At 37.8% G+C, this 23,954-nt stretch overlaps 3 protein-coding genes across 3 annotated transcripts; 1 reads left to right on the forward strand and 2 right to left on the reverse strand.

Annotated features, from left to right (window-relative positions):
- Nucleotides 1–71: 71 nt before the first annotated feature.
- On the forward strand, nucleotides 72–644 carry LOC108997892 (uncharacterized mitochondrial protein AtMg00860-like). Its single transcript, XM_018974279.1, has one exon. The coding sequence runs from the start codon at nucleotides 72–74 to the stop codon at nucleotides 642–644; it is 573 nt and encodes a 190-aa protein (XP_018829824.1).
- A 7,350-nt stretch (nucleotides 645–7,994) lies between these two features.
- On the reverse strand, nucleotides 7,995–17,622 carry LOC108997940 (cysteine-rich and transmembrane domain-containing protein WIH1-like). Its single transcript, XM_035687410.1, has 4 exons — nucleotides 17,395–17,622; nucleotides 16,059–16,272; nucleotides 15,871–15,941; nucleotides 7,995–8,200 (listed from the first exon to the last, which is right to left on the reverse strand). The coding sequence occupies exons 1-3, from the start codon at nucleotides 17,423–17,425 to the stop codon at nucleotides 15,881–15,883; spliced, it is 306 nt and encodes a 101-aa protein (XP_035543303.1). The 5' UTR covers nucleotides 17,426–17,622; the 3' UTR covers nucleotides 7,995–8,200; nucleotides 15,871–15,880.
- A 496-nt stretch (nucleotides 17,623–18,118) lies between these two features.
- On the reverse strand, nucleotides 18,119–19,417 carry LOC108997893. Its single transcript, XM_018974280.2, has 2 exons — nucleotides 18,596–19,417; nucleotides 18,119–18,478 (listed from the first exon to the last, which is right to left on the reverse strand). Exons 1-2 carry the CDS (start codon nucleotides 19,415–19,417, stop codon nucleotides 18,119–18,121), a joined length of 1,182 nt encoding a protein of 393 aa, XP_018829825.2.
- Nucleotides 19,418–23,954: the final 4,537 nt, after the last annotated feature.

Raw genomic sequence — 23,954 nt, forward strand, 5'->3', positions numbered from 1 at the left:
TTAGAATGAGAAATGAAGATGTTCACAAAACCGCATTTAGTACTCATTCCGGGCACTTTGAGTACCTAGTGATGCCGTTTGGGTTGTGCAATGCCCCTTCCACTTTCCAAGCCTCCATGAACACTATTCTCAAGCCACTTTTGAGGAGGTTTGTCTTGATTTTCTTTGATGACATCTTGGTTTATTTCAAGACCATTGAAGAACACAAGAAGCATTCGAGGGTTGTGATGAAGATCTTGGAGGAACATCATTTTTTCATAAAGGCTTCCAAATGTGCCTTTATGGAAAAAGAGCTTGAGTATCTTGGTCACTTTATCTCGGGAGAGGGGGTAAAGGTGGATCAAAGGAAGATTGAGGCCATGGTGGATTGGCCATTGCCCAAGGATGTTTCGGCCTTTAGAGGATTTTGGGGGCTAGTCGGCTACTATAGGCAGTTTGCGAAGAATTATGGGCTTATTGCTAAGCCACTCACCTCTTTGTTGAAGAAAGATAACTTTGAGTGGACACAAGAGGCAAGGGAAGCTTTTGAAGAATTGAAGAGGGCCATGACCGTGACAACCATGCTAGCATTGCCAAACTTTGAGAAACCGTTTGAAGTGTATACGGATGCAAGTGGAGAGGGAATAAGGGCTGTTTTAGTGTAAGAGAAGAGACCTTTGGCTTTTATTTCCAAGGCACTTGGGCCAATGAAGAAGATATGGAGCCCTTATGCAATGGAGATGTTGGTGGTGGTGCATTCTATGAAGATATGGTGGCCTTATCTATTGGGCCGCAAGTTCACCATTGTGACCGATCAACAAGCCTTGAGGCACCTTCTCCAACAAAAGATAGTCACCCTCGAACAACAAAAGTTTTTTGTCAAGCTACTTGAGTTTGAGTATGACATTGTGTACCAATCGGGTAAGGAGAACAAAGTAGACGATGATTGAGTAGGAGAGAGCGGAGTTCTCTTTTGTGGGTTGTACATGAAGAGGATGAGTCCTCTATTTTAGTTTTGAGTGGGGCCGAATGGAGGATATGGGACAAGATCCGTGAAGCTACCAAGCTTGATGCAACGGCCATTGAAATTGTTGAACTCCTAGAAGCACAAGGTGATGGGGTGGTTGGATTCAAGGTGAGGGATGACTTTATCTATTATAAAGACTATGTGTACGTGCCTAATGTTCCAAAATTGAGAAAGGAGATCCTTGACCATTTTCATAATAGCAAGGAAGAGGGACCCTCGAGTTGTTTGAGGACTTATATAAGGGTTAAACACTTCTTTTATTGGGAAAGGCTTAAGAAGGCAGTGAAGACACTAGTGGCCGAATGTGATGTGTGCCAAAAGGCCAAGTATGATACAAGACCTCCATCCGGGCTCTTGCAACCATTGCCAATTCCAAACTTAAGTTGGGAGGATTTGACAATGGACATTGTGGAGGGGTTACCTATTAGTGGAGGGTTTGAGGTGATATTGGTGGTGGTGGATCGCCTTAGTAGGTATGCTCATTTCATTCCTCTCAAGCATCCTTACATGGCCAAGAGTATGGCCAAGACATTTGTAGACAATGTGGTGAAGCTCCATGGGTCCAAAAAGTATTGTGACCGATAGGGATAGGGTGTTCATCAGCACCTTTTGGAAGGAACTTTTTGAGTTGCAAGGAAGTAAGTTGAAGGCAAGTTCATCTTACGATCCTCAAACCGATGGGCAAACCAAGGTGGTGAATAGAACACTTGAGCAATATTTAAGGTATTTTTGCCATGAAGAACAAAGGAGGTGGGGACACTACTTGACTTGGGCCGAGTATTGGTACAATACTATATTCCATGCTTCCATTCAAAGAAGTCCTTTTAAGGTTGTGTATGGGAGACCACCACCTATCTTGTTGAATTATGAGAGAGGCACCCACCAAGAGTGATGAAGTGGGGAGTGAGTTGATCACTAGGGATGAGATTTTGGCAAAAGTGAAGAGAGAGCTCAAGAGAGAATGAAAAAGTACTATGACCAAGGGAGGCGTGTGTTGCCTTCAAAGTGGGGCATTAGGTATACTTGAAGCTACAACCATATGGGCAAATGACCTTGAGGAAGAAGCTTAACTTGAAGCTATCCAAGAGGTATTATGGGCCTTTCAAGTTGCTAGAGAGGTTGGGAGATGTGGCTTATAGGTTGGAACATCCTCCAACATAAAAACTCCATCCAGTTTTTCATGTGACAGTATTAAAAAAGAGAATTGGGGACCCGAGGCTCATTGATGAAGAGTTGCCAAGGTTTGATGAAGAAGGAAGGATGCTTTTGCAACCAAAAGAGGCCCTTGATTATAGGGTTGTCACAAGGGGAGGAAAAGAAGGAAAGTGTGGCAAGTGTTGATTCAATGGGGAGGAGTGCCAAGGGAAGAGGCTACTTAGGAGGATTATAATGACATGGGGTTGAGATTTCCACAATTGATGTGCTTGAAGGGAGGGGGAATGTCAAAACCCTAAGAAAAGTAGCCTATGGCCAAGCTGCCCATGTATTGGCCATGTCATTGACAAGCCAGGACAGCCCCCTAACACTATCATTGACACACCTAGATAGCCCTACAACTAGCCCACATGCGTGCCATGGCCCATGCCTTGACATGCACAAGGTGCCTAGTGAGGCTACTGGCCACGCGTAGCCCAGCATGCGCACACCCATGGACATGCCCTGCAAGGTCAGCGAGGTTAGTGACTGCGCACAGCCCAGACCATGCTAACGCCAAGGCCCATGCCTGGGCGATGTCAAGCCGCAACAACAGCAATAGGCCAATGCCTAGGTCCTATGCCTGAGCTGTGCCATGACTAGCCCCCACTCCAGCCAAGCCAACCAGACCATGGCCCAAGCCGTAGGCCATCCTAGGCCACCATGGGCCAATGCATGCCAAGGGCCAACGTGGGGCCCACCCAAGGCCTTGTTTGCATGAAGCCACTTTAGGGTTTCCATTTATGTCTATACTATAAATAAGGCACTTAGTCATTTCATTTGTACCTTTTGACAAATTTCTTTTGTGAACACTTGTGATTGTTCTTGAGGTCTATTTAGGTGCCATTGCACTTGGGCTCTTTTGGGTGCAATTTGTGAATTCCAACGAGAGGTTATCACCTTGTAATTCATGAATAGGTGTGATTCCATTTATACAATCTTTGAGTATTTACCATTCCATTTCTTGTCTTCCAATGTGATTCATTATTTTGGTTTGCATGTTCATATATTTTCTTGAGTTTTCCCAATAAACAAACACAAGTTAATCCTCCTCCACGCCAAGGCCAATTCTCCATAATTCCACTTTCCATAATTAGCCTTCATCCATTTCCACAAACCCTAGCCGAAACCACCAAGAGTCCTAAAAGGTAATTCCTACCTTTTAGGGATCATTGACTCATCTCTAAATCCAATCCCTTGACTTAAGGAAGTCCATTCCATATTTCATTCCTTAAACCTCTCAATCCCTAAAATCTCTCAAGTCAACCAAGCCTTCTTCAAATTGCCAAAAATGAAACACTAAACTTTCTAATTTAGATCCTACGTTTTAGGGATCTTGATATCCATCTTCCAATTACTCCAAACCCTATCCAAACCCCAAATCACGCCAACCCTAATTTCCACTGCCCCAAACACGTGATTGCCCTAGCCACCGAAACCCTAATCTCACTTCACCGATCCAACCCTAGCCCACATCCAATCGGTGCCACCCTCAAGGACAAGCTCAAGCTGTGCCACATTGCACCATATTCATCAAAACACTTAGATGAACCCTACTACATCATCATCATCATCACTTCCATCACACAAACACTAAACCTTCATCAACCTAGAGACCCTTCATTGCCGCGCAACTCAAGGCCAAGCAAGTTGGTAAGGCACACTCGGTCATCACAAGGACATGGCGAGCTTGTGGGCCTTTGTGTTTAGGGACTAGACTAAGGTCCCTAACAAGAAGACCCTGGTTAGGAGTATCTCAACACTCACTTGAGTTTTGGTCAAGGGAGGAGCAGCAAAATAGTTCGGTCAATAATCGCTCAAGGTTCTATTGAGTGAGAATTAGACAGAGTGTTCGCTCAAGGTTTGGTCAAGTGAGACTTATGACTTCAGTTCGCTAGATTTTGTTTGAAACATATATCGAGCTCCTTGTTTCTTTTTAATTTTTTCAGATTTAAGAATTTTAGTTGATTTCGATCTTTAGGTTGACTCTACTTGTATTTAATGAGTAGGGATATACTTTGGATGAACTAGTTATTGTTTTCCTCAATTTATCCAATCTCATACCTATCTTGAGAGTTTTTTGTTTATTACCTATGATATCATAGTGTTTTCTTTATTCAGAAGATTTGTGTTATTTTGTGAAGCATACTTGTTATTCTTAGGCATGCAATGGTCTTAGAGAATTTGACGATATCTAGCAACAAGTGCTGCCAACCAATTGGTGCTGGTACTGCTGCAACTGCTCGTGAGAAGAATCATTTCATTTCGGAGAAGTTGCTTGAATTTTCTTAAAAGTTATTAAGCTTCCCGAGAGTCTCTACTCAAAAGTTATTACTTGAATCATCAACTGAAAGGTTTAATAGATATTTTTAGTGGTTTCAACCCATGTTCCTTCTTAATGAATTTACCTCTACATTTTGCAGTACTATGATGATGCTATGATGGATCTCTTTGTTTCTTTACACGTTTGTGGTCTTCTCAGCTGTCTTTGCCTTCCTGATCTCAGTTGATGTGTAATTTAAATCAAAAGTATAGAGTTCGATTTTGGTCATTTGTGAATTTTGGAAAGTTGAATCAACCTTTTGTTGTGCAAAAACACACACCAACCATGGCAAACAAAAGTAAAAGCAATCATGATCAAGCACAAGATATACAATATATGTGGTTTGACAAATTACTTACGTCTATAGAGCTGCAAAAATCTTATTAACTCAGGGAGATTACAATCACTCAATCTCAACTCACACTCTCTAGGGCTTTTTGCTTTCTCTCACAATATACATTCATTTGACAATTATTTTTTCACAAAATATGCAGAAAGTCGTACAAAACAAGTCAAATATGACATATATATAGCAAACGGTACTGAAAACCCTAATATGGCAAAATATACGTTCTTCATTCTAGCGGAGTGTCGAGCGCTCATCGAGTGAACGACCAAAACAACATTGGCTCCAGCAGGGTGTCGAGCGGGACTCGAGCGAACACTAGGGTTTGTGTCTCGCTCGAGCTCACTGTCGCGTGGGACTCGAGCGAACTCACGGGTTGAGCTTTGCTCGAGCCCACTATCGAGCGCACGTAGAACGAACTCATGGGTTGAGCTTTGCTCGAGCGCACGTTGAGCAAACACTCTATTTCTCCATTTTCAGCTCCAAAACCAATCTACACATACACCCCAACAATCTCCCACTTGGAGACTGAGTCTCTACATGCCAGTCACTGTTTCCAGCCAAGCCCTATCATCTCTGTAGCTCACAGATCCCGTCTTCAAGCCAGAAGACACGCTGAAGTCAAGCTCGACTTTAGTCTTCCACGTACATTATCCTTAGTCAGTATATCCACTAGCCGACTCACAACTCCCACCGCACTAGGAGTATCCGGTCTCGAACCGATCTTGACAACCTTAGCAACTTTCCCCGGCTTTCATGAGGAACGACAAAGTTGACTCCTTTTGGCTTCCTCACATGTTTTGCGCGATCAAGCTTACTTTTTTGCACTCTTGTATTTCCTTGCACAACATTGGACCATGATATTAAATACAAAGAGTTAGATCTCTTACCATGCGCTAAGACTAGCGCACCCTTAGTGATCTTCCAAGCTCCTCCAAAGAACGCTACTGCATAACTGCTATCATCAAGCTGTCCCACAGAGATCAAGTTTTTCTTTAGACCTAGAACGTATCTGACTTGCTGTAAAGTCCACATGCCCCTGTTTGGAAGTGTGATGTGCACATCACTAACTCCCATTACATTTAGTGTCTCTCCCTTAGCCGCATACATCTTCCCAAAATCACCAGCAACAGAATTCAGCATGATTTATCGATGCGAGGTGCTATGGAATGAAGCCCCTGAATCCAACACCTAATTATCAATCAGACTGTGCGCTGCAAGAAGTAAGGCATTATGAATTTCTTCTGCCACTACATTCACCGCATCATCCTCAACACTTTCTTGATTCATGCAGTTTTTCTTAATGTGGCCCGGCTTACCACAACTCCAGCACGTGATCTGCTACCCAGATCTCTTCTTGCTCTTCCCCCTACTCTTAGAGCTTGACCTGTCACGTCCTCTGCCCCAATTGTCAACATTCAGGGCCGATCTTGAACCCGAGAACTCACCCGAGTCTCTTCTACGTACCTCTTCAGCAAGGATCATGTCATGTACATCGTCATAGTTCATTTTCATCTTGCCGGTTGAACTACTCACAGCAATCCTCATGGCCTCCCAACTATTTGGCAGCGATGCCAATAGAATCAACGCTCTGATCTCATTATTAAACTCAATCTTTATAGAAGACAATTGATTTGTGATCGTATTGAATTTATTCAAGTGTTGGGCCACAGACATACCTTTTGACATATTCAGATTGAACAATTTTTTCATCAAGTACACTTTTTTATTCGCCAATGACTTCTCATACATACTCGACAAAGTCGTCATGAGATCCGCCGTGGTTCTCTCTTTACTGACATTGTGTGCCACTGTTCTGGACAAGGTCAGCCGAACAATCCCCATAACCTGTCAATCTAATAGGGTCCACTCAGCATCATCCATACTCTTCGACTTTTTTTCCCAACAGTGGAAGATGAAGCCTCTTCCCAAAAAGATATTCCTCAATCTACATCTTCTACTACCCAAAATCAGTATCGTCAAATTTCTCGATTCTGGATGCTTTCACTTTATCTCTAGCCATCACTCTCCTTCAGATCCAACTGGCTCTAATACCAGTTGTTGTGCAAAAACAAACACCAACTATAGCAAACAAAAGTAAAAGCAATCACGATTAAGCACATGACGCACAATATACGTGGTTCGACAAATTGTCTATGTCCACAGAGCTGTAGAAATCTTATTAACCATAGAAGATTATAATCACTCAATCTCAACTCACACTCTTTAGGACTTTTTGCTCTCTCTCACAATATGCGTTCACTTGACAATTGTTCTCTCACAAAATATGCTGAAAGTCGTACAAAACAAGTCAAATATGACATATATATAGTAAATGGTGCTGGAAATCGTAATATGGCAAAATATGCATTTTTCGCTCAAGCGAAGTGTCGAGCACGGATCGAGCGAATGATAAAAACAGCATTGGCTGGGCGGGGTGTCAAGCGGGGCTTGAGCGAACACTAGGGTTTGTGTCTCGCTCAAGCTCACTGTCATGCGAGACTCGAGCAATCTCACAGGTTGAGCTTCGCTCGAGCCCACTGTCGAGCGCACATCAAGCAAACACTCTGTTTCTCGATTTTCAACTCCAAAACCAGTCTCCACATATACCCTAACACCTTTAGCTAGGGAACCCCCTAAAGGGTTGTACTACTCAAATCGTCCATTCATCCACGCTGTCTTAATCTAACCCACCACCGCCCTGTCTATTCAGCCTTGATTGAGCACTAGCCTGGTAACAATGCCTCCTCCCCTGCCAAGGTTAGGCTTCGAAATGGCCGCAGCTATGCCACAAGCAATGTGTCTTACGGTTAAAGCTTCACATGTTTGTCAAGGAAACAAATGGAGGCATGATCGATAATAGAACCTCAAAAGCCTTTTGTATGTGTTGTTCGTGTGCAAACATACATCAAATGGTTCCAGTTTAACAAGATAAAAAAGATGCAAAGAATCCCAAAATTGTCGGCTCATTCCAACAATATTCTATTAAATCTGGGATGAGTGAGAATATGTAACACCCCGCTACCCAAAAAAATCATTTTTAAAATTTTCGGAAAAATGGTGTGCTACTAAACTTGAACATAAAAAAACTTTTCATCTAATGAAGCGCCAAGTACAAAGATTCCTTATAATACAATCTTTATTAAATACTTAAAATCTAAAAGAGAGTCTGTGGAAGCACTTATTTAAAATCACTAAAGTCTCATGTACTTATCAAAATAATTTATTAAATTAAAATAATAAAACTAAGTATAACATAAACTGTTTAGGTCTCTGCCTCGCCCTTGGGTCAAGTCTTGTCCTGCAGTCCCATTCTCATAAAGATTATCACCTGGGATGGTTCAAAAAAATAAAAATATATAAAAATGAGTTGAATACTCAATAAACAACACATCGTATAGTAAACATCATAAACATAAAGTTTCTTGAAAAATATGCATACTCATAAATATATACGTAAATAACATGAACATGAACTTATATTTCACTTGTCATAGGCTAGTACCCATTGTTGACCTAGGGTTAGCGAATCAAGTAGATTCCAATTCTGTCCGTGACCGCGGGTTGTGGAATCCATACATAAGGAATACACATTGGGTGCACTACCAGCATGTACAACTTGACAATGCAATATGCCCATAATATATGGTACCATCTTCATATCATATCATAACATAAGCCGTTATATATTTTATCATTTATACTTTATCATAATCATACTTGCATACTTGTCATATCATAGATTTCAAATTAAATTGAATTATTTCATAAAAGTCCATGATACCTGTGTAGAAGTTAGGTTTTCTCATTTATTGTATCAGGGTTTGAGGATGATAGAAGCTTTACAACATATGTATGCAAATCTATCTTTGACAGAGAGGGAAAATGAGGAAATTTCGTTGGATGTGAGCAAGGTAGAGGAAGTGCTTGAGAGGGGTGGAAATTGTTCCATCATGAAACTTTTGACGAGAAAGCATTCTAACCATAAGGCCTTCAAACAAACAATGAGGAAGATTTGGAGGCTTGTTAAGGGTGTTAAATTTTGAGATTTAAACTCAATTTTTATTCTTGTCGAATTTGAGGATGCAAGGGATAAGTCAAAAGTTATGCATGAAGGTCCTTGGACTTTTGATAAACATTTGTTGCTTCTGTAGGATTTTGAAGGTAAGTTGTAGATTAATAATCTTGAATTGGTTAATGTTCCTTTCTGGGTATGTATCTATGACTTGCTTCTTATGGCACGAAATTCATATGTTGGTAATCTGGTTGGTAACACGTTGGGTGAGGTGTTGGAAGTGGACTTGGATATTGGTGAGATGGAGTGGGGAGAGTATATGAGAGTAAGAGTGAATCTTGATATTTCAAAACCTTTGCTATGACGGAAGCGCATGGGGGTAGGGGATGGATTGTCCTGTTGGCTTCATTTTTCTTATGAAAGGTTACCAAATTTTTGCTATCACTATGGGTTGGTGGGACATACTTTGCATGGATGTGATGAGGTTGAAGCAACCCATTTGAATGTTGATAATCATCCTTATGGGCTATGGCTTCCCGTTGGTTTTTTAGTTGATTAGAAGGGTGGAAGAAGGGGTCTAGAGGTACAAAAGTTAGGGGCATCACCTAACACAAAACCACCACATACGGTGGCTGAAAGTCTAGCAAACAATAAACATGGCAGTTATTGTTTAGTGGAAGCTGTGGAGAATGTTATGACTGTTCAAAATGGAGTAATGGGGGAGAAAAAATCGGTTACTACTAATGAAGAGTTGAACCATTTTTCAGAGAAGATCATGAACGTGCGTGATGTTTCCATAAATTTAAGAGTAACAGAAGACAAGCTGTTGGGGGAGGGAGGATTATCATCAAAGGGGAAGGAATTGTTGGTTTGGGCTGAGGAGGGCTATTTAACAGAAGTACCTATTTTTTAAGATGCTGCTATGGGCTTGGGCCCAAATGGGCATTTTGAAAAAAAGATGTATTGTTGCAAAGAAGGCCCAGTCTCTATTAATTTTGCTATGGGCTCTTCTCCTATTTGTCACAGAGCTAAATTGAAAGGGGTTCTGAAATAGAGCAAGGGTCTTGATGGGAGGATTGTTCGTGATGGAGAGGCAATTGATGAGGGGTTTTTGCACAAATCTGAGGCTCTTGGAAGGAAGAGGAAGGGGATTGAAATTTTTGCTATGCAAGATCATCGTTCGAAGAAGATTGCGTTGGTGGAAAGGCAGGATGATGCACTTCAACAACCTGAGATATCGGTGGGGGCTGTGGCACAGTCCTGCCAGACATCATGCAAATTTTCAATTGGAATTTTCGTGGGCTTGGGAACCCACGAGGAATTTGTACACTTCATGATTTGATCATGAAGGAAGATCTTGATGTGCTGTTTTTGCAAGAGACTCGGTTATCTTCAAGGCAGTTCGATCTCTATAAGTTCAAATTTATTTTTTGTAATTGCTTTGTTGTGGATTGTGTGGGTCGTAGTGGTGGTCTAACATTGTTGTGGAAATATGAGTTTAATTTGTCTATTGTCAATTATTCAAAAAATCATGTGCATGTTGTGCTTAATGGTGTTAATGGGGAAATTTGTTTGTTAACGGGTGTGTATGGTCATCATGATCCTAGTAAGAGACCTGATGTTTGGAGGTTAATTAAGGGTTTGGGTCGTGAAGTGGTGTTGCCTTGGTTAGTTTTTGGAGATTTTAACGAAGTTATTTATCATTTTGAGAAGTGTGGGGGTAGAAACAAGAATGAGAAGCAGTTGGAGGATTTTAGGGATGTTTTAGAAGTGTGTAGTTTGAGAGATTTGGGTTTCTTTGGTGTTCCTTTCACGTGGTGTAATAGGAGAGAAGGAGGAGGTTTAATTAGTGAAAGATTGGATCGTTTTCTTGCAAATATTGTGTTGTGTAATTTGTTCCCAAATATGAGGGTTCACCATGGGGTAGCTACGTACTCGAATCATGTTCCTTTGTGGTGGGATTCTGAGAGTGGTTTTAAAGAAAGGAAAAAAAGGTTGTTTAGATTTGAAGCAATGTGGGTGGGGGAGAGAGAGTGTGCTCGTATAATAGAGAGGGCTTGGAATCAAATGGAAGGATCTCATTCTCTTTCTCAAGTCATGGGTTCCATATCCAGATGTGCTTTTGATTTGGGTAGATGGAATCAAAGTTCTTTTGGGAATGTACATAAAGAACTATCTAATGCAAAAGAAAGGATGAAATTGTTGCAAGAAGCTGATCCTTGTAGTTTTTCACTAACAGAACAACAACAAGCAAGAGATGATATTCAGAAGTGGCTTGAGAGGGATGACGTTATGTGGAAACAGAGGTCTTGGTTCATGTGTCTTAGAGAAGGAGATAACAATTCTAGATTTTTTTCATTAAAAAGCCTCGGCTAGAAGGAAGAAGAATTCTATTATGCAACTATAAGATGATTATGGCAGCTGGAAGAAAGGGCTCTTTTTGGATGATCTATTGACATATTATTTCAATAAGCTGTTCACTGCTACAGATCAGGTGGAAATGGAGGAAGTTATTTTAGGGGTTGAGGTTAGAGTGACCAATGAGATGAATGGGGATTTGATGAAACCATATGTGGTTGAGGAAGTTGAAGTTGCTATTAAACAGATGCATCCATCGAAGGCTCCTACACCAGATGGGATGTCTCCAGTTTTCTATCAAAAGTATTGGACGATGATTGGTAAGTCTGTTATTGATTCAGTGATTTTGGCTTTGAATACTGGAGAGTTCCATAGGAATTTAAATCATACTTAAATTACATTAATTCCCAAAATTTGGTCCAACTAAAGTGGCTAATTTTAGGCCGAATAGCCTTTGCAATGTGCTCTATAAGATTTTATCAAAAGTCATTGTGAATAGGTTAAAAAAAGTGTTGCCTTTGGTTATTTTGGAGACCCAATCTACTTTTGTGCCTGGTAGACAGATTTCAGATAATGTTATGATAGCTTATGAGTTGCTACATTTTTTGAGGAATAAGAGAAAAGGAAGAAAGGGTTTTATGTCACTCAAACTTGATATGACTAAGGCATACGATAGAGTGGAGTGTCTGTTTTTGGAAAGAATGATGGAGGCTCTTGGTTTTGCTAGAGGACTGATTAATTTAGTTATGCAATGCGTTAAAATAGTTTCTTTCTCTGTTTTGGTAAATGGGTGTCCTAAAGGTCCTATCATTCCAAGTCAATGAATTAGACAGGGAGATCCTTTGTCTCCCTATCTATTTCTTTTGTGCATAGAAGGCCTTATTAATTTGTTAAAAGGGACAGTAGGCAGGGAGGTTATTGAGGGGGTTAAAATTTGTCGAGGGGCCCTGAGAGTCAATCATCTGTTGTTTGCAGATGATAGTGTAATTTTTTGTAAAGTGGATGTGGTTACAAATGAAAAAAAATTCATTCCTTATTAAATACAAACGAGAGAGCATCTGGTCAATGTATTAATAAAGAAAAGACTTCTATGGTTTTTAGTAGGAATGTTAACGAAGACATGAGGGTTCGGCAGCTTTGGGGGATAATCGTATTCAACATTTTGAGAAGTATTTAGGACTTCCTCCTATGGTGGGTAGGTCAAAGAAACAAGCATTTTCTAGTATTAAACAATGATTGTGGCAAAAACTTCAATTGTGAAAAGGTAATTTGTTGTCACAAAAGGGGTAAGAGGTTTTAATAAAAGCTGTAGCAATGTCTATTCCGACCTATGCTATGAGTTGTTTCCTATTTCCTAAATCCTTATGCTCTGAGTTGGAGAGTTTGATGGCTCAGTTCTGGTGGGGAAATCAATCTCAGGGGAGGAAGATTTATTTGGTTAGTTGGGAGAAGTTATGTGACTCTAAGTCTCAGGGTGGAATGGGGTTTAAAGACTTAAGCCTGTTTAATTTGGCTATCCTAGCAAAACAATGTTGGAGACTTTTGAAGAATGAAGATTGACTTTTGTTTAGTATCTATAAGGCAAAGTATTTTCCAAATTCCAGTTTTTTTGAGGCTAAAGATGGTTTGAGATCTTCATTTATTTGGAAGGAAATTTGGGAAGCTAGACACTATTTACAAAAAGGTTGCAGGTGGTGTGTGGGAAATGGAATGAATATAAGAGTATTCAAATATCCTTGGATACTAGGATGTGAATTGCCTGTTGTTAAACCAAACGTTGATGATGAGATGTGAGTAAGTTCTCTGATAGATGAGAGCACAAGATGGTGGAATGTTCAGAGTTTAAGAGCTCTATTCAATCCAAATGAGGTGAGGCAAATTTTAAAGCTGAATGTCTGTTTAGATGTCTGTTTCGAAATTATGGCGTACAAAATTTGGGTGCAAGTTCAAGACAAAAATCTAAGACAACTTTTTGGAAATGTTTGTGGCATTTGAAGTTACAAAAAAAATGAAAATGTTTGTTTGGAAAGCTTGTTTGGATAAGCTACGTACATATTAGAATCTAAGGAGAAAGCATGTTATTGATGATGATGCATGTGTGTTTTGTGGGAGGGAAAGAGAGGATGTTGCTCATGCTGTCTTTTATTGTCCTGATGTGAGGCAGATGTATGCAGACCACCTCAAGTGTTACAGGAATGTAGTTTCTGGTTTGAGTTTTTGGATTTTGGCTAATATGGCTAGGGAAAGAGGGTCAGAGGAGGACTTGGCTACTTTTATTGCAATTGCTTGGGCTCTTTGGCATAGAAGAAACAATTTTATATATGAGAATGTCCTGTTTCGAACACAGATAGTGGTTAATAATGCTCTATCTTTGAAGTTAGAGTTCAAACAACTTCAGGTGTTTGATGTATCTTGGAACTCTCCTCCTATAGGCTACCTTAAGTTGAATGTTGATGGTACAACATTTTATGAACAAAATACATCTGGGGTAGGAGTGATTCTTCGAGATCACAATAGTGATGTTCTAATTGCTTGTAGTAAAGTGGAAATGGAGGTAATGTCTTCTGAATTTATTGAGGCTATTGCTATGCTTAGAGGATTGCAATTGTGTGTTCAATGGGGTGTTCCAAAGTTAATGGTAGGAGTGATTCTTTGAGATCACAATGTTGATGTTCTAGTTGCTTGTAGTAAAGTCGAAAGGGAGGTAGTGTCTTCTGAATTTATTGAGGCTATTGCTATGCTTAGAGGATTGCAATTGTGTGTCCAATTGGGTGTTCCAAAGTTAATGCTTGAATTCTTTGAATAGTCTTACTGATTATATTACAGATTTTGATTTTCTACTTCAAGATATTCGAAGAATGATAACTTACTTTCAAGAAGTTCAAGTTTTGCTTGTAAATAGACTAGGGAATACTGCAACACATCAGTTGGCAATGCATGCTTAAAATGTTAGTGATATTGAAATGCGGTGGGATTATTGTCCTTCATTTGTAAGTCAAGCTGTTTGGTTTGACAAAAGCAATTTGTTGCAAGAACCTTATTTGATTCAATGAATGAGATGTTGGTTATAAAAAGAAAAACTATGAATTTTTATAATTTGGTATGTAAAAATGGGCTTCCAATAGAGGGCGTACATGTAAATATCTATAAAAGACATATTGTTTACCATACATATGTGTAAGGATATGATCATACTACTTACCTTGTGGCGTTACTCTTAAAATCTCACTTCGTAGCTAGTTATCTATACGATATACTATACGTCACTAAATTTTATAGAAAACTTGCTATGGTACATTTAATTAAATAGATACTTAGGAACAACTTTAATAGTTATAATATTATATACCTAAATTCATAAATGCTTAATAACATAATTTAGAGTCTTTAGAATTTTTCAAAAAAAATGAAAATGAAAATTTATAGACCAGTATATGCCTAAGTAAAACCTAGCCCATGTAAAACAATATAGAATGATTTTATGTGAAAGCATAACCAAGCCCAACCCGATTCTAAAACATAAATTCAAATTTTATGTCTATATAATTAAGGATAATGATAGGCTTACTACTTCATACCACTCATTTATTAATCTTTTTTATTTATTTAAGTTTTTTTTTTAATTTTTTTAACTTAATGGTTGAGGAAGTAACTATTAATGAAGTTGTATATATATATTTTAATTTTTTTCTTAATGATTAAGGATGTTAAAAAAATACTTAAAAAAATAATAAAAAAAATAAAAACTTTAAATACACTATAAAATAATAAAAGAATTATAAAAGAATAGTAATGAAAATAATGTGAAAAAAACATCAACAAAAGTCTTTCAAATGTTCTACGTAACTTCATGACAAGAGCTTGATGGCATTTTGTGCAGAATCTATGAATGGCAATACTGTAAATAACGGAAGTGCATGGTTTAAAAGCTACGGTACTCTCTCTCTCTCTCCAAAAGCAAAGTGAGTTGTCTTTTCTCGTAAAAAAATACAATTTCATCAAAGCTGTTCCACATAATTTCAAGGACATAAGGGTAATATTATTCAAAAGCGTACGTGTAGCGAGCTTTATTTACAAAACTTGAAAAAACCACTTTCAGCTTTGACAAAATGAACAAGCTGCAGACATTTAGAAACAAAGGCATGTTCATTGAATGAAATGGAGTTAAATAATGCCAACTAAGAAATTTGTGTGTAGGGATGATTCAGATGCATAATTTAATTTATAGTCTAGATTTTTTTTTATATTGATAAGTCACAGTTATGATTTCGACTTTATTGAATGAGAGTTTAAAATAATACGCGATAATTCAATAAGAGAGTTTAAAATAAAGATATATTTTAACAATTAAATAATTCATTTAACTAATGATTTTGAATGACTGAGATTGTATAGAAAACTTCAATCAGTGATGATTTTAAATTGAAATAAACTTCTAATTGTCGGTCTTTAAATTCTAAAATAATTCTAACTCATTAAATAAAAATAAATAAGATTTAATCTAGTTATATATTGAGCCAACTTAAAACTCATAATCAATTTCAATAATGAATCACTCGATGGCTTATCCAATATATATAGCTCATTAAATATAATTTAAACTTAATAAAAATTATTAATATTCTGACCTTAAAATTATTATGCTGAGCCATCCGCACACAAGCAATATTCGCAGCAGCAACAGAACAACTTAGTAAAACTGCAAATGAGAAATAAAGCAAACAAAGCAAAGGGAGATGAAAATTATCAAAACAGAGAACGAAGATCATACAAGCAAAATCAAAATAGAGAAATAAAGGATGCAAAACAAACGTACCATATTTTCATAGTACCGCTAGCACCCCTAGTTGTTGTTTCAACGGGAGGCATGTGTTGGGGATACCCTGCTGTAGGGTCAGTACCACGGGTTGGGTAACCAATTGGTGGAGGTGGTGCAACATAATTAGGAACTTGAACGTTGCCCTGATCTACTACTGCCTGTGGATGGCCATAGCTCGGCGGATATGCAGTCACAGGTGGGGGATATGCCCCTGCAATTTCAATATAAATTAACCAAAATCAAAGATCCATCAATCCAAAAGTTTCTTGACAAAAAGAATTAGGTCCGGTTTGGATAGAAAGATGATCTCATCTCGTCTCATTATTAAAATTTTTCTAAATTTCTATTGAAAATATAGTAAATAATTCAACTTTTTCAAATCTCAAAACAATAATAATATTAAAAAAATAATATTTTAACAATATTTTATTCAACTTTTAACTTTTATCTAAAAATATATCATCTTATCTCATCTCATCTCACTATCCAAACCGAATCTTAACTTTGCATGCCAATTAATTTCCTTTAGCTACTCCATCCAATGTTGGATTAATGAAATATCCAACAAATAATTACCATGCACAAAGGGTTGAATTCGGCTTAACTAGGGTTGATAAGTAGAGACCTTAATCAACATTATCCAGATCTACATATAGCTTGATTTTTAAAATTCAAAATAGTTTCTAAATTTGATTCATAATTCCATTTTTATAGAAATTAGCCTCTAATTAAAGGTCTCAATTGTAGTATTCTATGCTTAACCTGACACTAAAATAGATAAATTTTACAAGAAATTTGATAAACTAACTTAGATATTAGAATGAAAGATGTAATTCTAAAATATCCCTTGATAGTTTCTACGATGAAAATAATTTCTAAATATTTCATATTTATAAAAATAATAATGGATGAATATTATTCTATGAAATATTATTGTAAAAAATTTGAAACAAATATTAAGTTATGTTTTTAAAATTTTATTTCTATATTATTTGACAAAATATCGAGATTTAATTTTATATATGTTTTATAATTTTATAATACTTTTTCATTTTACGTAAAGCAGTAGAAAAGTTGGCCTCTCTAATAAAAAAACGGGTCGCGCCACTGTCAACATACTTCTTAGAGAAATTCTATTTGCAGTCCTCAAGTAAGGACTGCATATGCAGGCACATTATTAAATGAGAGAAAACATTATTTTAAGAGGGATAATTTTGTAATTTTAAAAAATTTTAAAGTTAAAATAACCTAAGCTTGCATTGTAGTCTCCATTTAGAGACTGTACTTAGCATTACTCTACTTCTTAAGATTATACTTGAGGCACTTTACTTACCAGGAGCTTGCTGCTGATCAAAGTGGCTCATGACTGAAAATCAGATGCTTACGAAATGCGAGAGAGATAGAGATAGAGATAGAGATAGAGATAGGGTCGAATGAGAAGTTGAGGAATTTTGGGTGGATTTATAAGTCTTGTAATCAGTGGACGATAACGAGGCGTTGATTTCAACATAAAATCCAAAGCGCTGTGGTGTGGCCTTGGTTCTCATTCACGCTACTTGGATGTACAAAACAAGTGGCATATATACAATTCTTACGTTATACTCTAATCATTCAAAAGAGACAGAGAAAACCCACAACCTCTCCATCAAAGTCTAACCCACAAACACTACCAAATTATAAAATAATGACTAGCTATAAAAGAACACAAAAAAAAAGAGGAAGAAAAAAAGAATCCCAAGTCCCAACTAACATGGCTTAGCTGGAGGGATTAGATGCAATTGGATGTACATGACAAGTGGCCTATATAAAATTCCTATATTGATACTCTAACCAATCAAAATATATAGACAAAGAAAGTCTAACCCACAAACGCTATTAAATTCTTTTCCGCATGTGCTGCATTGAATTGTGCCCAGTGCCGCCTTGTCCCTTGCCTGCAACCTGCAAAGTGAAAAAGTAAAAATTCTTTCTTTCCTCCGTGGTTCCTCTTCTATGCTCATTGTTCGCTTCGTCAAAGTTTTTTTTTTTTTTTTTGAGTAAAACCTTAAACCATTCCATTAAATAAAGTTAGCAATACAAGATGGAGTATCCTCCATAGTTACAATTTGATCAGTAATGCTAAGAGCATTTTTTGCAAGTAAATAGGCTATGTGATTGCCATTCCTTCTAACATGAGTGACTTCCCATTTTTCAAACAGCTTGAGGAAATGTCTAGCTTCACTACAAAACATGCTTGAACTACTCAATGCTTCTCTGTCTTCAACCAAGGCTTTTGTGACTTGCAGTGAATCACCTTCGAGTATGACCTGATGCAGACCAATCTCCCTAGCCAGTTTCACAGCTTGGAGAGCACCGTATGATTCAGCTAGTAGAGGGTCAGGGTAGAGCTTTTCTTTCTGCCTCAATGTTGCAATAACCTGCCCCGACCTGTCTCTTATCACCACTCCTATACCAATCAGCCCCTTAATTTTGTCCACTGCCCCATCCCAGTTAACTTTGTACTAGTCCACTGGAGGAGCTTTCCAATGAATCACCGTGGGAGAGGCTTGTGTATTGCACTGGTCTGGGTTCTTTTCTGCCATCATGTTTAGAGTAGCTCTTGCCTCTCTAACAATATGGTTTGGATGTGTAAATCCTTTCTTGAAAATGAAAGAGTTCCTTCTCCACCAGATCCTCCTTGCTGTAATCACAAACTCTTGTAGTTCCTCTTGATTCAATGCCTCAGTCAATGTCTCAAAAAATGTTATCATTGAGAAGCTAGAAATGGAGCATTTCTGTAGTTTTTTGGAGCACTGACTCCAAACATCCTTTGCTGCTTCACAGCTCCACAGCACATGTTGCACACTTTCCTCTTCCCTATTGCAGATTGGGCATAATGGATCACTCACCACTTTCTTTTTAAACAGGTTGGACTGAGTGGGAAGAGCCTCCTGGCAGGCTCTCCATAGAAAGGTTTTGTCTCCTGGTGTGACGTCCAACTTCCAAATTTTTTTCCAAACCTCCTTGAGACCATTGCTGGTTGAAGCTTGCCCATGATTTGCCATCTCCCTGTCCTTAACCAAGTGATAAGCACTCTTCACCGAGAATGAGCCATCCTTTGTACCATGCCATATGATTCTATCCCTGGTAGTCATAGTACTGATGGGGGTCTCCAGGATCAATTGAGCTTCCCTCTCCTCAAAGGTAGCTTGGATCAGTTCTTGGTTCCACCTTTTTAAGTCAGGGTCCATTAGAGCTGCAACTTTAGCATTCCCCTCTAGGTTCTTCACTGGGCTGGTAACCCTCCTTGGGTTAGCATGGTAACCCTTCTTATTATATTTGAAAAAAAAGAACGAAATTGGAAGAGAAGAAGACATACACGGCAAGACCTAGAGTTGCTCGCACACGGCAAGACCCAGAGCTGCTCCCAGAAGAAATCCAAGGTCATGCTCAAGTCAGTTAAATCCGAAGATATACATGGAAGGCCAGACTAGATTGGAGCGGCTTGCAGGAGAAAATAGGACACGCCCAGCTCCTCCATTTCACCATCAGATCGACTTCGTCAGGTAAAAGCAATCTCCCCCTTCGCGTTTTGTTGAAATATTTTGTGTTGAATGCTGAAATGGAGCCCGCATGCTCCGAAGGAATCACTGAACTCAAACTCGTCTCCCACATTTACTGCATTTTCTGTTAAAATATGATGGTAGGCTAAAAGTGGGTTCCTTTCGTTCGCTGTATTTTTTGTTTAGGAATGATCTTTCGGGTGCTGAAAAAAGCAAATGTACAACACACATATATGTACATATTTAAACATACAATAATAATAAAAAAAATCAAACAGAAAAAATCTACAAATATAAAAGAAAAAACTTACAAAGCAGCAGGGATTTTGGAAAATGCTGAAGAGAGTTGAAGTCTATGAAGCAATTGGCAAAAATGGAAATGGAAAATTAATTACGAACAAAAAGAAGTGCGAAAGAATTTCTTAAGAGGAATTAAGCAAGACTTAGGAGCTAAGATGAAGTGAATACAACAACTAAGTGGGATGCATAAGAAAATAGTACATTACGTTAAAAAATATATGAAAGGTGCTAAATTTGGAGAACCCTAAGCTTTGGAAAGAGCTGGGAAAGAAGAGAAAAATGAGACGTAGAAGGCAAGTCCAAATTGTGTTTTAGACTTTTAGTTGTGACGCTCCCAAATTCCGCTTGGGATCGGACGGATATTTGAAGCGTCGAGACATGCAACACAAGGTTACCTGCCCCCGTTCATGATATATAAGATGCAATATTCCTAACATGCATCTAGCATTATGCAATATTCGTAGCGGATAATTTTTTTCTTCAGCAATACTATGCACCAAACCGAAATATCCCAAATACTTAAAATATACTTCATACATAATGACGTACTAAACAACTGAGATCACAACACTAGTCCAAAATGGTTGTGATCAAAAGAGTGTTGGAGATTGAACACCACAAATACAAGTAGTAATGAGGTAACTACTGTACTACCATCTACGTCACACCATTATTTAGTCGATCATTTTCAGTTGGTCGATTCTCAATTCTCCTTCAAATTCTGTAACAAAATCTACTATTCGGGGGGAATGGTAGTTGGGACTACCACAGTGAGATTTGATTACAAATCTCAGCAAGTTAACAAAAAACTTCCACACAGGTTAATGATGCATGCATGGCAGTAAAAGCATGAATGCATAATCAAATCATAAGTAATCATAACATAACTTAACATACAACATAACATAACTGGCATAACTTAAACTGAAACTGAAGCTTAGCATGAACGTGACTTGAAACATAACATGGACTTGAAACATAACATGAACGTGAACTTGAAACATAATATAAACGTGAACATGCATAATTTGAACATGAACTTGAAACATAACATGAACCTGAGCATGGCATAACATAAATGTGAACTTGGAACATAACATAAACGTGAACATAACATAACATGAACTTGAAACATATTCTTGTCTCATGGGATTACCATGATTGCGTGAACGTAAACTTGAGCATAACATAACGTGAAACATGACTTGAACGTGAAATGCATGAACTTGAAATCTTATTCAATAGACTTAATCATTAACGTGACCATATGGATGCTACACAGGTCCCTTTGAGCTGTGTGTCCCTGCCGATTACCGCATCACATCACAGGTGTCTATACCAGCTGTGAGTGGGTTTATACGTACTCCACAGTTGTTGTGGCCACACGTATTCTACGTGTCACAATTGCTGTGTTTCACGTAGTGTATGCTCCACAGTTGTTGTGGCCCCATAATTCATGCTCCACAGTTGTTGTGGCCCCATGACTTATTTGTTTGTGCCACACTTGTTGTGGACACACGTAACATAATGTGTGGCACCATCGGCGTTAGTGCCTGGTGCACTCTGTTGACTAGCTAATTAGGCCCCATTCGCAACCTGTTGACTGTACTTCGTCAACCCAGGCAATTTTATACCTATTTAGATACTCCAGTGTGAACAAAGGAGTTCCACTAAGATATTACCTCATCCTAGCGCTTAGGGTCGTGATTAACATGAATAACTTAACTGGCATACATGACGTTTTGTAACGTGACGTAACATGAACATGACATAAAAGACAGAAGTCCTGACGTAGCATAACGTGACATGAACTAAGACGACATACATGACATACTTCAAGACATAAATGTAACAGAGAACATTTCATGACATGCAACATTTCGTAACACGGCATACCATATAACTGACAACATTTCTTAACATGGTGTAACATGTGACAATGAATATTACGTGACATGAAATAAATGTAATAGATGGCATACTTAACATGACATACTTGCAATGTATAACAATACGTGACAGAATATCTTGTGTAACAGAGGAATAATTCATGACAGAATAAATTTTGTGTAACAGATAAATATGTAATAACTTGGCATGGCACATATGATAACATGAATACATACAATTTAGTTCCCTTACTGATCACTCATACATATTAAACTGATAGTAAGTTAAAAACTAACTTACCTTGATCTTCGCGCTTCGAGACAAAACTCAAGTGCGATCACGAGAAACTGAAAGTAGTGATTTCTAAAAGTTAGAACTTAATCACTAACAATTAGGGATATGGAAAAATATCAACTTAGAGTAAAATGACCATTTTACCCTCTACATGTGGAAAAATGACCATTTTACCCCTAACTTAAGGATTTTGCATCTTAACTCCAAAAATCACCAAAATTTACATACCTTATGTAAATTTTGTCCTAAGCTCAAATATCAATTCAGAAAAATTTAAAACTAAACACAACCATTAAAACTCTATAGGGCCAAAACTTACAAGGCTATTTCCTTTGATTTTGTTGTAATTCTTTCAAATTTCAAAACTCATGATTAAACCAATATTTTTCTTCTACTATACTCATAACATATTCCTAAGAATAATCATGTTTTGAATCATGAACAAAAGTCATCAAAATCACTAAAACCATACTTGAACTTTTTGGTTTTTCTTCTAAGTTCAAAACAGTTTTGTTTCTAACTTGTTTTGATCAACCTCTTGATCCATGACTTATAAAGAAGTGATCTTCAAACCAAAACATCACATGGTTTAAAAAGGTGTTGTAAAACAGATTCAAGCTTCAAACTCAAGATCACATGGTTAAACATCACCCAAAACATAAATTTGGCCAAGAACATCATCACTTTGGCCTAACCAAATATCTTAATGTATAAAATTTCATATCTTCGAAACTAACATCAAATATCTTCAAAATAACATTCTAACATGTATATAAGATGCTTATAATCTTCCAATAAAAATATCAAAGCCATTGGAATAAGATTAGACCATAAAAGATTTAAACTTTCTCAAAACAGAAATTGTTTTTCCTCTTCCAGTTTCTAAGTTTCTAGACCTAAGAACATATTTCACCAAAACTTTTAATCATGCAACAAATCCTCAACCAATAATCATATATACATGTTAACAGTACTCCATAAAAATTTCGGACCAAAATCTATTCATTAGCTTGGTCAAAAACTCCAAAATATAACACACTCTCCAGTTTATTGCCTAGAATGACCTTTCTGGGGTCTAAACAACTTTTTACCAATCAAATGATCTCCAAATGGAACTAATAAGGTATCCACGTAAACTAGACTCCACAATAAAGAACTTTAATGAAGGAAACTTTGCGAGAAAATACTTATAAAAGCTTTGAAACAGGCGTTCAAAAGAGGTAAGAAAAACTGTCCGAGAGTGTCTTTTGTGTTCTATGAAGGAAAAGTGTAAAGGAGAGTTGTTTTTCGTGGGAAGTGGACTGGAGAGCCTTTTACACAAGTTATGGAAAGTGATAGGACTGAAGGAAAGGTTGAGTGTTGGCCTTTTCTTCTCATAAAAATCAGTCCAAGATCTTTTCTTAGGTGGAGTGTAAGAGTGAATGAGTGAGGCGGCCCTTTAGCTATGTATTTCAAGAACCTTCTAGGCCCTTCTTGTAAAGATCTGGCCAGCCTAGTGGGGGTACAAAACTTATCCATGAAGCAATCCTATGGTGACCAAATTCGTGGGCTTTAATGGGCCTAAATCGAATGGGTCTAAATTTTGGGGTTTAAAGAGGGTTTGGGTTGCTATCAAGCCCAAATCCAATATCACTTGGTCCAATCAATTTTTCAAGGTTAACAAGGTTGGATAATGATGTTCTAACACAAATTTGAAGGATTAATAATATGTGAAAGTGATTTAATCAAGTGATTAAACACAATGCTAGAAATCGGATTAGAAAATGTTTTGAGGCCAACTTTAGGGTTTTGGGGAAACTGTTTAGGGTTTCGATTTCAACAATGTTTTTGGGCATTCAATTGGATTCCCACCATTTAGGGTTTTACT

The sequence above is a fragment of the Juglans regia genome, chromosome 2, assembly GCF_001411555.2.
Source record: "Juglans regia cultivar Chandler chromosome 2, Walnut 2.0, whole genome shotgun sequence".
NCBI lineage: Eukaryota > Viridiplantae > Streptophyta > Magnoliopsida > Fagales > Juglandaceae > Juglans > Juglans regia.

What these genes read in the sequence shown, in the direction of transcription:
- LOC108997940 (XM_035687410.1), bottom strand. Translation starts at nt 17,425, where the DNA reads ATGAGCCACTTTGATCAGCAGCAAGCTCCTG. An exon ending in TGATCAGCAGCAAGCTCCTG is followed by an intron (nt 16,273 to 17,394) that starts GTAAGTAAAGTG and finishes TTGAAATTGCAG; the next exon opens with GGGCATATCCCCCACCTGTG. An exon ending in AGCGGTACTATGAAAATATG is followed by an intron (nt 15,942 to 16,058) that starts GTACGTTTGTTT and finishes TCTCATTTGCAG; the next exon opens with TTTTACTAAGTTGTTCTGTT.
- LOC108997893 (XM_018974280.2), bottom strand. Translation starts at nt 19,417, where the DNA reads ATGTCTTCTTCTCTTCCAATTTCGTTCTTTTTTTTCAAATATAATAAG. An exon ending in ATACACAAGCCTCTCCCACG is followed by an intron (nt 18,479 to 18,595) that starts GTGATTCATTGG and finishes AGGTCGGGGCAG; the next exon opens with GTTATTGCAACATTGAGGCA.
- LOC108997892 (XM_018974279.1), top strand. Translation starts at nt 72, where the DNA reads ATGCCGTTTGGGTTGTGCAATGCCCCTTCCACTTTCCAAGCCTCCATG.